Source organism: Primulina tabacum, chromosome 12 (assembly GCF_025594145.1).
Source record: "Primulina tabacum isolate GXHZ01 chromosome 12, ASM2559414v2, whole genome shotgun sequence".
In the NCBI taxonomy this organism is placed as follows: Eukaryota; Viridiplantae; Streptophyta; class Magnoliopsida; order Lamiales; family Gesneriaceae; genus Primulina; species Primulina tabacum.
Genome location: NC_134561.1, coordinates 33,711,568 through 33,724,107, shown reverse-complemented (window position 1 = coordinate 33,724,107; position 12,540 = coordinate 33,711,568). Strand labels below are relative to the sequence as shown.

The following is a 12,540-nucleotide window of genomic DNA, read 5'->3' as shown; positions in this document are numbered from 1 at the left end:
CGTCTCACATGAGACCTAGTGTCAAATACATTAGTTCAGAAAGATGGATAAAAAAAATTTCCAAAATGGTATAAAAATTAAATCCAATTTTAATTAACCAACCACAAAATAAAACTATATATATATATATATATATATAAATTATTTTTTAAAATTTTAAACAGATTTTTCTATATTCCTATTGGTCAAAAGGAGTTTAACTTCAAACTTGGCGTGTACAAATCGATCTTTAGATATGTTGAGGTATCTAATCCACTTCACTCTTCGTTCCTATTTCTCTCTCTTTCTTCCGGAGCCGTACGATTTCATTTTCGATTCCGAATAGGAATTAGGGCAAAATTTAATCTACAAATTTCTAGAATAACCACCCGGATCTGTTCCTTAAACTAGTAAAATATAAGAAATCGACGATTAATTCCTCTGTAATTTGAAAAACCTCTGTTGACTTCTGGTGCGATCTCTGAGTTCGTCATATTCTGAATTGTTTTGCAGTAAAGTCCCCCCCCTTTTTTTTTTGCTTTCCAGAAACCTTCAATTTGGGGTATATTTTGATTTCCCGATTTTTTTTATTCCGTAAATTTTGATTTTTGGCTGTTGGGTGATTGGTCAGATTGGTGGGAGGTTTGAAGGTTTTGAGCTTGTTTTTTGAAAAATGCAAGGTGGTTGTGAGGAGCTACTTGTTGAAGTTGAGGTTCACGATGTGGAGGAAGGGGAGATCTCAGATTCCGCCTCGGTTGAAGAAATTACCGAAGAAGATTTTAATACTAAACAAGGATCGTCATCCCCTTCGCCTCTCAAAATTACTGATCATTCGAAGAAAACCAATGCTATTAGTGATAATCCGAGTCAAAATAGTGGTGGTGGAACTAGGAGTGGCAATAGTGGTTGGACGATGAGGGAAGTATATAAGTATCAGATTGCTCCCAAGTCTTACAACTCTGGTTTGTACAATTTGGCTTGGGCTCAGGCTGTAAACAATAAGCCCTTGGACGAGGTTTTTGTGATGATGGATGGTGCAAGTACTAAAACTAATAATGATTGTGACGATAATAATGATGCCAAGACAGATACTTTGTCATCTGCTAATAAGGTTATCATTGATGTGGAGGATGATGGTGAGAAGGAGGAAGGGGAGTTGGAGGAGGGGGAGATAGATTTGGATTTTGAGTCCGTTGTCGAGAAAGAGGGTTCAGCCGAACCGATGGAACTTGAAGAAAAGGTGAAAGTTAATCCGGACAGGAGTGATCATCTTGAGAAGAAGAAGCAGATTGATTTGATAAAAAAAGAGCTCCAGAGTCTGATTGTGGCTGATGCTGATAAGTAAGTTAGATAGGAATGCTTCGACTTTGATGTCCCTCATCTTTGGCGCTGAGTTGTTTGGATAAGTAATGGATATAGTTTTTGGTTTCTTTGTGTAGGTCATTTGTTATATGGTGCTCAAGTTTGCAGAAGTCAGTTGACAGCTTGCAAAGATTGGTTTTGGAGAGCTCATCTGCTGAGAAAGATACTCTTGCTAAACAATTATACACTGCCATCGAGAATGTCAATTCAGTATGACATTTGGACTTTTTAATATTCCTACCTCGCATTTTCTCAATAATAGTTTTTTTTTCCATGGATTGTTGGGAAACATCTCATTTATACACTTCCGGAAAGTTGCTTAGAATTGGTGTTTGCAGGTGTTCTTTTCGATGAATCCAAGACTCAAAGAACAGAATAGGGACATCCTGTCAAGGTTCTGTTCTGCATGTTCTATTTGTATACTTTTCTTTTGTATTTGATAATAAACGACTTAGTTACCCAGTTTTTCAAACATGCTTATAGGTTGCTGATCCATGTGACAAGCTTAAAGCCGCCTCTTTTCTCTCTTCAGCAGTTGAAAGAGGTAAGATTTTTCTTAGTTTGTCCAACGGTGGGATTTTAAGAGTTCATATATCTCACTTTGTTGCATACTGCCACAGATGGAGGTTATCGTATCATCAAATAATTCATTGGCTTTTTCGCCCAACGATGACATTGATAATAAGAAGAAACAAGTGGATGTAGGGTTTTGTAAGACTGATGCTGATGTGTTGTTTCAGAAGGCTAATAATGGCTTACCTGGCCTGGACAAAGATGAAATGTTATTCAGGCATACTGGATCCTTAGATCAAACTCATAGCAGCTTCTCACTGGCTGATTCAAAATTAGGGTTAGATAAGCATAAGCATAAAGGACCAGTTCGTCCACTCCTTGATCTTCATATAGATTATGATGCAGAAAATCTTCCATCTCCTACACGAGTTATGACTTCATCTCTGCCTTTTGGTAAAGGGTTGTTGTTGGGACATGGATCAGCGAAACCCGAGTGGCCAGTCCCCAGACAATTTCTGAGGAAAGAGAATGCTATAATGCATCCTTATGAGACTGATGCTGTCAAAGCTGTTTCCACTTATCAGCAGAAGTTTTGTCACAGTTCCTTTTTCAGGAATGACGAACTTCCAAGCCCAACTCCTTCTGAAGAAGGTGATACTGGAAATGGTGAAACTAGTGGGGAAGTTTCAAGTTCTATTATTCAGAATGTCAGTAAATTGAACACCTCAATGTTAGGGCAAGAAATGAGTGGTTCTGTGAAACCCTCAATTTTGCTTCACCCTATTGTTTCTTCTTCTACCTCCACGGTACTTACTGGTCAAGGGATGAGCAGTGCTATGACTATCTGTCCTGGAATTACCACCTCAAATCCTGTGTTGAAATCCTCCTCTGCCAAAATTAGGGACCCAAGGCTTCGAAGGGTCAATTCCAATGCAGTTTCCACGAATGATGAGCCCAGGGTGGAGCCTCTTCTTGGACTTGTGAGTTCACGGAAGCAGAGGATAGTTGAAGACGTAGTTGTGGCTGGTCCCATGTTGAAACGTCAACGAAATGAGTCAACAGTTTCTGGAATCGCACATGACGTGCAAGGAGTGACTGAAACTGGTGGTTGGTTGGAGGACAGAGAAACAGTTGGAATGCAGGGTATGCGAGGAAACCATATCCTGGGAAGCGTAGGCAATTCAGCAAATTTGGAAAATGCCATGACTGGTGTTTCTACCAGCTCGATTACGTCTAATTTAACAATAAAAGGAAATGAGAAATTCCAGATCATGGGTCAGAATACCACCTTATCTTTACCAAGTTCAACGACAAGCTTGCCAACACTTGGTGCAAACTCAACAAGTTTTATGACTAGCCCAACCTCTTCCCTGCCTCTAAGCAAACCTGTGAATTTTCCATTAACAAATCAAACGACAAAATCGCAAGTGACTGATCCCAATGCGACTACTTACCTTCAGTCTCTCTTAAGAGATCTTGCAGTGAATCCATCTATGTTTATGAACATACTTAAATCGGAACACCAGAGGTCTTTTGATTATAACAAAAGTATGACACACGTGCCAATTTCAGATTCTTTGCTTGGATCCGTACTGTCAACAAATGGAGTGCCACCTAATGTCGCCGTTCTGGGGCAGCAGCCACCAGCTGGAAATCAGACACCTCCCCAGGGGGTTCCTGTGGTGGGAACCTATATACATGCTCTGTATTAAGTTTCCAATTTTTTCTAGCTCAACAATACTCATGCTTTATGCCTTTCCAGATTGTCTTGCTTGTTTACTGCTTCCGAGTCTTGCTTGTTTAACACTCTGTGCAACCTTTGGCCTATTTCCATTTTCCGAACTTTGAACCTAGACATGCAACTGATTCGTTCCTAGAGTGTTGGAAGATAATTCCTACATTTACTCTTGAATGGAACCCAGAGTTATTATTTGTGTTGGAAGTGTCCTCAGATAACTTTAAACATGGAGTGTAGATGTTTAAAATGGATATACTACCACCATTGTTGTCATTTGGTTGTCTCTTCAACTTAATACTGGATGAAAATGTACTTTCTATTTATTTTATTATATTTTAACAGTAAATATATCGTTAAGCAATTATATAATATAATATGCAGGAGGATTCTGGAAAGATTCGCATGAAACCCCGTGATCCACGCCGTGTTCATTATAATGCACATCAGAAGGGTGGTTCTGCTGGGTCTGATCAACTCAAAATAAATACTTCAACTGGTTTGACAATGACCAGCAACTTGGGCACGTTAAGGCAAGAGGATCAATTGGAAAAGAAATCAGTGGCTTCTAATTCTGTGATACAACCTGATATTACTAGGCAATTCACTAATAATTTGAAAAATATTGCTGATATATTGTCCTTATCTAAACCATCTGTTTCTCCATCGATACCACCTGAGGTTCCAACATCTCTGTCATTGCCGACTCATAAAGTTGGGACTGAAAATAAGAGCCAGGACTTTGAATCTGGAAACCTAAAAAATGGGGCTAGCTTGTCTTCTGAAGAACCAACTGTTGTCCCGCCCCGACCACCAATTGCATGGTGTGATGTGGAGCATTTGTTTGATGGATTTGATGACCAACAAAAGGTTGCTATCCAAAGAGAGAGGACTAGGAGGATGGAAGAACAGAAGAAAATGTTTGCTGCTCACAAGTTGTGTCTTGTCTTGGATCTCGATCACACTCTTCTTAATTCAGCGAAGGCATGGAATATTTTGATTAGCTTTTAATTTCATCACAAATTGTTGAAACATATGAAAGAAATTAAGAACAAGGTTTTTGCCTGCTGTTTTACTTCCAGTTTGTTGAAGTTGATCCGCACCATGATGAAATGTTGAGAAAGAAAGAGGAGGAGGATCGGGAAAAGCCTCAGAGACATTTATTTTGTTTTCCTCATATGGGAATGTGGACTAAATTGCGGCCTGGGATATGGAATTTCTTGGCGAAGGTGGCCCCCTCTTCTTTCTGTTGTTAGCCATTGTTTTATCAAATAGTAACTGAACCTTCTTTGCTTTGTGATGCATCTTGATATACCATTTTAGGCTAGTAAACTCTTCGAGCTGCATCTATATACCATGGGGAACAGGTATTATGCCACTGAGATGGCAAAATTGCTTGATCCAAAAGGAGAATTATTTTCTGGGCGAGTTATCTCGAGGGGTGATGATGGTGATCCTTTTGATAGTGAAGACAGGGTTCCCAAGATCAAGGACTTGGAGGGAGTGTTGGGAATGGAATCGTCTGTAGTGATTATAGATGATTCTGTCCGAGTGTGGCCTCACAACAAACTAAATTTAATAGTTGTAGAGCGGTAAGGATCTGCCTTGTTCTTGAGATATTGCTCAATTCATAAACCTTTCAGCTAACCATCCCTCGATTCTTTAATTGATCTCTTCCTTTTTGTTTCTCCCCATCAGGTATATTTATTTTCCCTGTAGTAGACGGCAATTTGGACTACCGGGTCCTTCCCTTCTTGAGATCGACCATGATGAAAGACCAGAATTTGGGACTTTGGCTTCTTCTTTAGCGGTACTGTTTAAGCGCCAGACAACTTTGTAAATGATGTGTTGCTGAATGTGCGAATGAGATTGTTGAATATTACTTCAATAGATAGGATATGTTGATTGCTTAATTTGTTTTTTCGAAGCAGGTTATTGAGAGAATACATCAAACATTTTTTGCACACCAGTCATTAGATGAAGCTGATGTTAGAAACATCTTAGCTTCTGAACAACGGAAGATTCTTGCCGGTTGCCGAGTTGTATTTAGCCGGATATTCCCCGTTGGTGAAGCAAATCCTCACATGCATCCTCTATGGCAAACAGCTGAACAATTTGGTGCTGTATGCACCAATCAGATTGATGATCAGGTCACCCATGTAGTGGCTAATTCCCTTGGGACTGACAAGGTATTTTCCTACCCTGAATTTCCATATAATCTATTTGTCACTTGTCCCTCTCAGCCCAAAGGCTCGGAAAAATTGTAGCTGATGTTACATTTTTCTGAATAGGTGAACTGGGCCCTTTCTAAAGGAAGATTTGTTGTGCATCCTGGCTGGTAAGACATTGCATGTGTTCACCTCGATGCATTTTCTTTTTCTCCTAGTATTACTAATTTTTCATCAAATCGAATACGCCTTCAACTTAACGAACACTTTCAGGGTGGAAGCCTCGGCGTTGCTTTACCGAAGAGCGAATGAGCATGACTTTTCCATTAAACAACAATAAACCACCCCCATCACACATTTTCCCATGGTTTTGCTTGTTATTTATTCTTGGGGTATCCACATTTGGTCACCAGGGAACGTCAAAAACCCTTTTAAGACCCCACCATTACTGGAAACAGAACCGAAGAGGGGGTGAGTGACCGGCACACTCTCATCAACTGACCTCGGGGAGAGAATGGGTCGCCGATCGGGGTAAACCTAATCGACCTTTTACAAGCATGGAGAAAGGGTAATTGAATATAAAACCCAAATCAAACTTCAGAACTTACTATAATCAATGGTGGAAAATCCAAGGAGTAACTTGTTAATGTCAAGATTATGGCCAACAAATTTTGGTTAAAAATTGGGGAAATGGAGTTGTAAAAATTTGCTCTGATTGTAAAGCCTTCCCCAAAAGGGTGGTGGTTTTATTTGTCAGTCTATTGTTTGATAAGCTGAATTTGTTTTTCCTTTTTCCTCCTTTAGCACGAGAAATGGCACTGAATTTCAAGGGAACTTTGCTGACTAACCAATCATGGAACTGATGGACCACCCCAAATCTGTTTCTTACCAGAATAAAGTGTGAAAATATTATTTTGTTTTAACTGAAAAATACTCAAAGTTTCCATGAATGAAGCACTAAATAAATAAATAAAAGAAGTCCCGAAAATGAATTTTATATTTTTCTTTTTGAAAGAATCGAGAAATTAATGAATTGGCTGCATCATATATATTAATATAACTGTTGTATAAATTGCTTCAAAGCAAATAAAAACTAGTTTCTTGATTCACGTTGACTGTATAAATGGTACCAATCCGCCTCTACCCCTGCCGGGAAAGCATATTCTCGGCAGCAGGTTCCGTGGGGATCTTTTCCCCTCTCTTGTTACGTGCAAGGCTTAAAGAAGCTGCCTTCATTCTAAATCTAATTTTAAAAATAATTGATCAAGAAAATTATATTTTCGATCTTGTGAGTGACGTATTTTTCAATTTTTTATTCGTCAATTTACGGTCGTAGTCCATAACTTGCAATTTTTTAATTTTAGTTTTTTGAGTAGGTTTCTTGTGAGACGGTTTCACGAATCTTTATATGTGAGATGAGTCAATTCTACCGATATTCACAATAAAAAGTAAGACTCTTAGCATAAAAAGTAATATTTTTTCATGGATGACCCAAATAAGAGATCTGTCTCACAAAATACGATCCGTGAGATCGTCTCACACAAGTTTTTTGTCAAGTTTTTTTCAATAGAGTGTTGACGCATTCAATGCAATATCAGATTTGTCGTCATGTGTCAAATTTTGGTGTAACACGGTCATTTTTTTTTATTTTACTTTCTAATCTCCTATTAAAAATGATTAAAATAAAAATATTTGAATTTAGTGGATTAGGATTATAAATTGACTAACATGCTAAACAGATGAAAAATATAGAGTTAGACTACTAACAACTTAATTTTCAAATAGCTAATCCCTCATTTAAGTTCTAATTTTCGGTTTTTTCATCCTTCTAATCACTTTTGAATCTCCATTAAAGAGAAATCTGGTAATTTTTCTTAATAAATAATTAACAATTTTGGGGGATATCGAAGAATGTAAAAAAGGAATGGTCAAGGGCGGTTGGAATAAAAAACTGTGAATTACTGTCTTTTATCACAAAAATAAAATAAATAGGAGTATTGAAATAAATAATTTCCAGAGTATAATTTAACCTTGGTACCTTATGAATTTAGTACAATTTGAATATTATTTAAAAAATAAAAAAAAATGATTAATTTTTTTTTAAAAAAAAAGAAAAAGAAATTGATGAATTTTCAAAGTGAGTATATTTTAATAAATTAAGTTGTACATTTGGGTATTAATCAAAATGTTCTCGTGTCAACTTTCCTACTCAATTTTCATTTCATTGCTACAAAATAAAAATAAAAATAATTATTATTATTTATTATATTATATATATATATATATATATTAATCAAAATGTTCTCGTGTCAACTTTCATACTCAATTTTCATTTCATTGCTACAAAATAAAAATAAAAATTATTATATTATATATATATATATATGTATATATATCTGAGTTCTCCTTCAAATGCATCTGGAAGTTGAGTCTCATCGATATCTTGGACTAAAGTTGACTGCAGATTATTGTCCTCCGCAAATATTATCTGAAAATGTGTAAATACAAAATCAGAAATTAGCTATACGAATATGTATTTAGGTCCATAATTAATTAATTTTAATAATAATAATAATAATATAATTATATATTATAATATATATATATATTCAGTATAAAAAAAGATTAATAGTTATAATAATATGATAAAACAAGATTCTCTCAGTTTTGATGAAATGATTGATTGCCAAAATTCGATTATTTGATTCATAGATAGTGCATTGTTCCTTATGAATTCAAATAATTATTACTTTTATAATTTGATTTCGATCAATTAAAAATTCGATCCGTCATAAAAAAAAACCGGAAAAAAAATTCTTCGAATATTCATTTGTAGAGAAAAGTTTTGAAGTTATTCTGTTGGAGATGAGTTTTGTATTTGCGGTAGAAATTGCATTATTTTGGTGCAAAACCTGCTCGCAAAAATCGTGCAACATCCACAAGGAGGACAAGGAGAGAAATGTGACCTTTTTCTCGGTGTTTTTTGTCAATAAATGGGTAAACCATCTTCCATGCAGTCGTGAAGATGAAGGGCGCGGCGCATGAAGTATAAACAACTTGCCAAGCCTCTCCGGATAGCAATCTTGTCGCCAAATCATCAATGCTATAAACATGTTAATCAGCACAAAAAACGAATTCGATACCTTTGTAACTATAATGACTTGAGATTGAAATCAATATGTATGACCGAGAGCTTGTCGTTTTACCAAAAGCTATAGCCGGTGGTAATGGTGCAACTCAAATTTTTTAAACCGCAGAGCAACTTAAGCACCACGGTTCGATCGCTCTACCAAGTAGGGACAAATATTGCACCCAACAATCTCCCTCACAATAATCGCGCTCCTTGCAATGACCTTGGCTCTGATACCAATTATAGGACCGAGCGCTTGCCACTTTACCAAAAGCTATAGCTGGTGGTAATGGTGCAAATCAAATCTTTTAAACCGCAAAGCAGCTTAAGCATTACGGTTCGATCGTTCTACCAAGCAAGAACAATTATTGGACCCAACACAACAGAAAATCAGATGAAAAAGGCGGACATTAAGAGTTTCAGCTCATTGACACTCGATCCGACACTCGACTTAGGATCGAGGGCGAACCACAAAAGTTGCTATATTTCGTATTTTCTCTCGTCCCTCTTTTTTTGTCTTTTATGGGGGAGGTCACCAAAATTTTAGTGAAGAAAGGGAAAAGGGAAACAATAGCAGCGCACAAGTCTTTGCCTCACTAAGGTCGGTTATACTGTTATCTCCTATTATATCATCGTCTATATTTAGATAATGCATATAATAATTAATCGTTATTATCCAAGTGTTTTTTTGACAAAAGAAACAAGTTGAGGGATTCAGATGAATAACCATGAAGAACAGTGAGTGAAAAAGAAGCTTTCTTTCTCTGTAAATAAGTAAGGATTTAATGGAATAGGCCAATACATACACCTGAGAACTTCAACCTATTCCTAAGAAAACGAACCTGTAAGATTGTTAGAGCTGCAAGATACCTCGGACGTCGCTGTTAGCATAACCCCATCCTTCCAAATTTGCGATGGCAGTGAACTTTTCATGCCCACTAGGCATTCTGAGAAAAAGATTCAGGAATGTATGGCTGCATAAGCATCAAGTTCAATTTTTTATACATAAGATGTATAAGGGGAATAGAACCAAAGGCGAACTTGGTCGGGTGAGGGCACAACCCACTGAAAAAATTGAACATTTCCTAAAAATTTAGTTTCGACCGCCACGAAGATACGCCCACTCATCCAGAAAACAGGGTCCAAAGCCGAAAAAACAACCTCCTGAAGACATTATAGTAATATTTGAGTTAGATTATCTAGCACAAATTTAATCGAGAGTGAACGTGACGAAACTATGTAAAAAAGCACATGGAGAAATCGAGACATTATAGTACTACTTCAGCACACTAGCTAGATCACGAATGCCTGTGATGATACATATGCTTAAGTTTAAACTCGTCCACGGTCGTGGGTTTATGTCGATCAGCAAAGACAACCACGATTGGGAGCCCAGTCTTATCATATCCTTGCATAAATATCTTATTATGGTCAAGATTTTCTTCAATTTCAGATGGAGATATGCAACCATTTGGAACAAAATCCATCCACCACTTAAGATACTTGACGAACATTGCTATTGCCTTTTCAACATCAAGATCACAAGCTCGAAGAAATCTCCGGAGCATCAGGTCATCGATATCCTGCAATCAAACAGTTAGCAACCCAGTACCATGACAGAGAATACCAGTCCTCTTCTTCACCGAAACAGCAATCTTTATACACTAAGATTACATACTGTTGACCGCAAAACCAAATTTCCACGATCATCAAATGTATTAGACAACAGTAGAGTAGATTAACATGTTGATAAATTGGGTTAGATCCAGCAATTTTGTCTGAGAGGAGACAAGAGGCGCGCTAGCTAGGGGGAGACTTAATGAGGTTAAAAATACATACATACATCAAAGTTATGAATTTTTTCTTTGGCCCGTTCACCCAGGTCTCACCCCTGGCGCAAATCTTGGCCCAGAATAACTAGGAGGTCAACTCACATTTACATGATCAAGAACACAGTATTGCCAAGATCAACCAGATCAGACGAACAAAAGAGTAACAAATACACAACCAAGTTAGATATTTTCCCTCGTAGGCTTAGCAATGATAAAAGAGATCAAGGGAAGACAAAATCGGTGACTGAAAGTGACAAAAGATCGAACCTTTACAATGGGATCTTGTGCTTGGACAAGGGTACGCATGACTCCAATCTTGGAGGGCTCATCCTGCTCGGAGCTGCCGCAACCCTGCTCTTCTTCTTGTTCCAGCGCACCAGATGAAGTAATCTGAAGGGACTGCCATTTCTGACGCAGATAAGAAGCCATCTTTGTCAAAATCCTTCTGCGTCTCTAATAGAGATTAATCAAGAAAGAAAAAATCTTGAAACTCTGCGCCAAACTGCTTTAACTTCTCCGATGATACTGGTAAGAGAAGGGCTTTTACACGATGATAGCTGATGCTGGATCATACCGATTCATGGTGGACTCTTCGATTCTTGATGTTGATTCGTACACATTTGGTTATAAGTTGGAATCGTGGCAACGTACTCCATAGACAACTGACGAAGTTTAATTGAAATACGATAATAAAGATTAAAGATTCTTCCACAAGAAGTCGTAAATATGATACATATATTGAACTATAAATATATTTTGTCAAATTTGCTTTGGCCTCAACCTCCATTGTCCTTTTGTAGGTTCTGGCTTCAGAAATTCGGCTATCTTCCTCAACGTGAAGCCTCACAATCAGATCTTCAAGTTTCAACTCCTTGCATTTGTGCTTAAGGTAGTTCTTGAAGTCTTTCCACATAGGCGTCAATTTCTCAATTATAGCCGTCACTTGGAATGGTTCATTGATATACATCCCTTCTGCTAAGTCATGAATAATAATTTGAATTTCTTGTACCTGGCTTATTACAGATTTGGCGTCCACCATTTTGAAATCCAGAAATTTGCCAACAACGAACTTCTTGATGTCTGCGTCTTCTGTTTTGTATTTCTTTTCCAAAGAATCCCAAAGTTCCTTGCCAGTGTTAACAGAACAATAGACACTGTATAGTGTGTCATCGAGTCCATTGAGTATGTAGTTTCTGCAGAGGAAGTCACTGTATTTCCAAGCGTCGAGTGTTGATCTTCGTTGTGTGTTTGTGTCGTCTGCAGCAATGACAGAGGGGTCCTCCTTGAGGAATCGAGGCAGGCTCAATGTGGTGAGATAGAAGAGCATTTTCTGCTCCCAATGTTTGAAGTCGGCACCAGAAAATTTCGGAGGTTTTTCACCGTGAGCAGGGGCAGTAGGCACGGGGGCGAATGATGTGGTTGACATATCTAGAGTGAAAGAAATAGATCTTTTCGTCTTGCGATTGTTGGTACTCTGAATAACGTGCAGCAACGAATAACAATAAGTCGAGGCAAGGATGTATCCTCTGTCCGCAAGGTGAATTGCCCGTATACTAGTGCTTTACGTTGGTGGCAAACATCACTAAGATCAACGACTTAATCCAGAAAGCGCAGCACAACAAATTCTGGAGAGCAGCGAACAAAAATATGTTTGAACTTTCAAGCTTTGAAAAGAAAGCGGATGCAACAAAATGAGGATGCAAAAGTATGCAACGAATGTCTGCAGAGGACCATTTATAGAATGAATGTCATAAGCCAAGGGACACACTCTTCTGCCCAGAAGACACACCTTTCTGTCAGAAGACATGAGACATGGGACGC

At 37.8% G+C, this 12,540-nt stretch overlaps 2 protein-coding genes across 5 annotated transcripts; one reads left to right on the top strand and one right to left on the bottom strand.

Moving 5' to 3' along the window:
- The first annotated feature begins 236 nt into the window (after window positions 1-236).
- LOC142520100 (RNA polymerase II C-terminal domain phosphatase-like 3) lies at window positions 237-6,604 on the top strand. Its single transcript, XM_075623074.1, has 12 exons — window positions 237-1,320; window positions 1,419-1,551; window positions 1,680-1,735; window positions 1,825-1,885; window positions 1,962-3,536; window positions 3,974-4,573; window positions 4,672-4,818; window positions 4,913-5,181; window positions 5,288-5,399; window positions 5,521-5,778; window positions 5,881-5,927; window positions 6,031-6,604. The coding sequence occupies exons 1-12, from the start codon at window positions 653-655 to the stop codon at window positions 6,095-6,097; spliced, it is 3,993 nt and encodes a 1,330-aa protein (XP_075479189.1). The 5' UTR covers window positions 237-652; the 3' UTR covers window positions 6,098-6,604.
- A 1,388-nt stretch (window positions 6,605-7,992) lies between these two features.
- On the bottom strand, window positions 7,993-11,412 carry LOC142521457 (phosphatidylinositol/phosphatidylcholine transfer protein SFH7-like). 4 transcript variants are annotated; one of them, XM_075624661.1, is made up of 5 exons: window positions 10,987-11,412; window positions 9,950-10,051; window positions 9,730-9,861; window positions 8,724-8,860; window positions 7,993-8,245 (listed from the first exon to the last, which is right to left on the bottom strand). In XM_075624661.1, exons 1-3 carry the CDS (start codon window positions 11,146-11,148, stop codon window positions 9,826-9,828), a joined length of 300 nt encoding a protein of 99 aa, XP_075480776.1. In that variant the 5' UTR covers window positions 11,149-11,412; the 3' UTR covers window positions 7,993-8,245; window positions 8,724-8,860; window positions 9,730-9,825. The 4 variants fall into 4 exon arrangements, with proteins under 4 accessions (XP_075480776.1, XP_075480775.1, XP_075480773.1 ...); XM_075624660.1 differs by having other exon boundaries at window positions 9,950-10,470; window positions 10,987-11,411; XM_075624658.1 differs by having other exon boundaries at window positions 9,730-10,470; window positions 10,987-11,411.
- Between the last annotated feature and the right edge of the window lie 1,128 nt (window positions 11,413-12,540).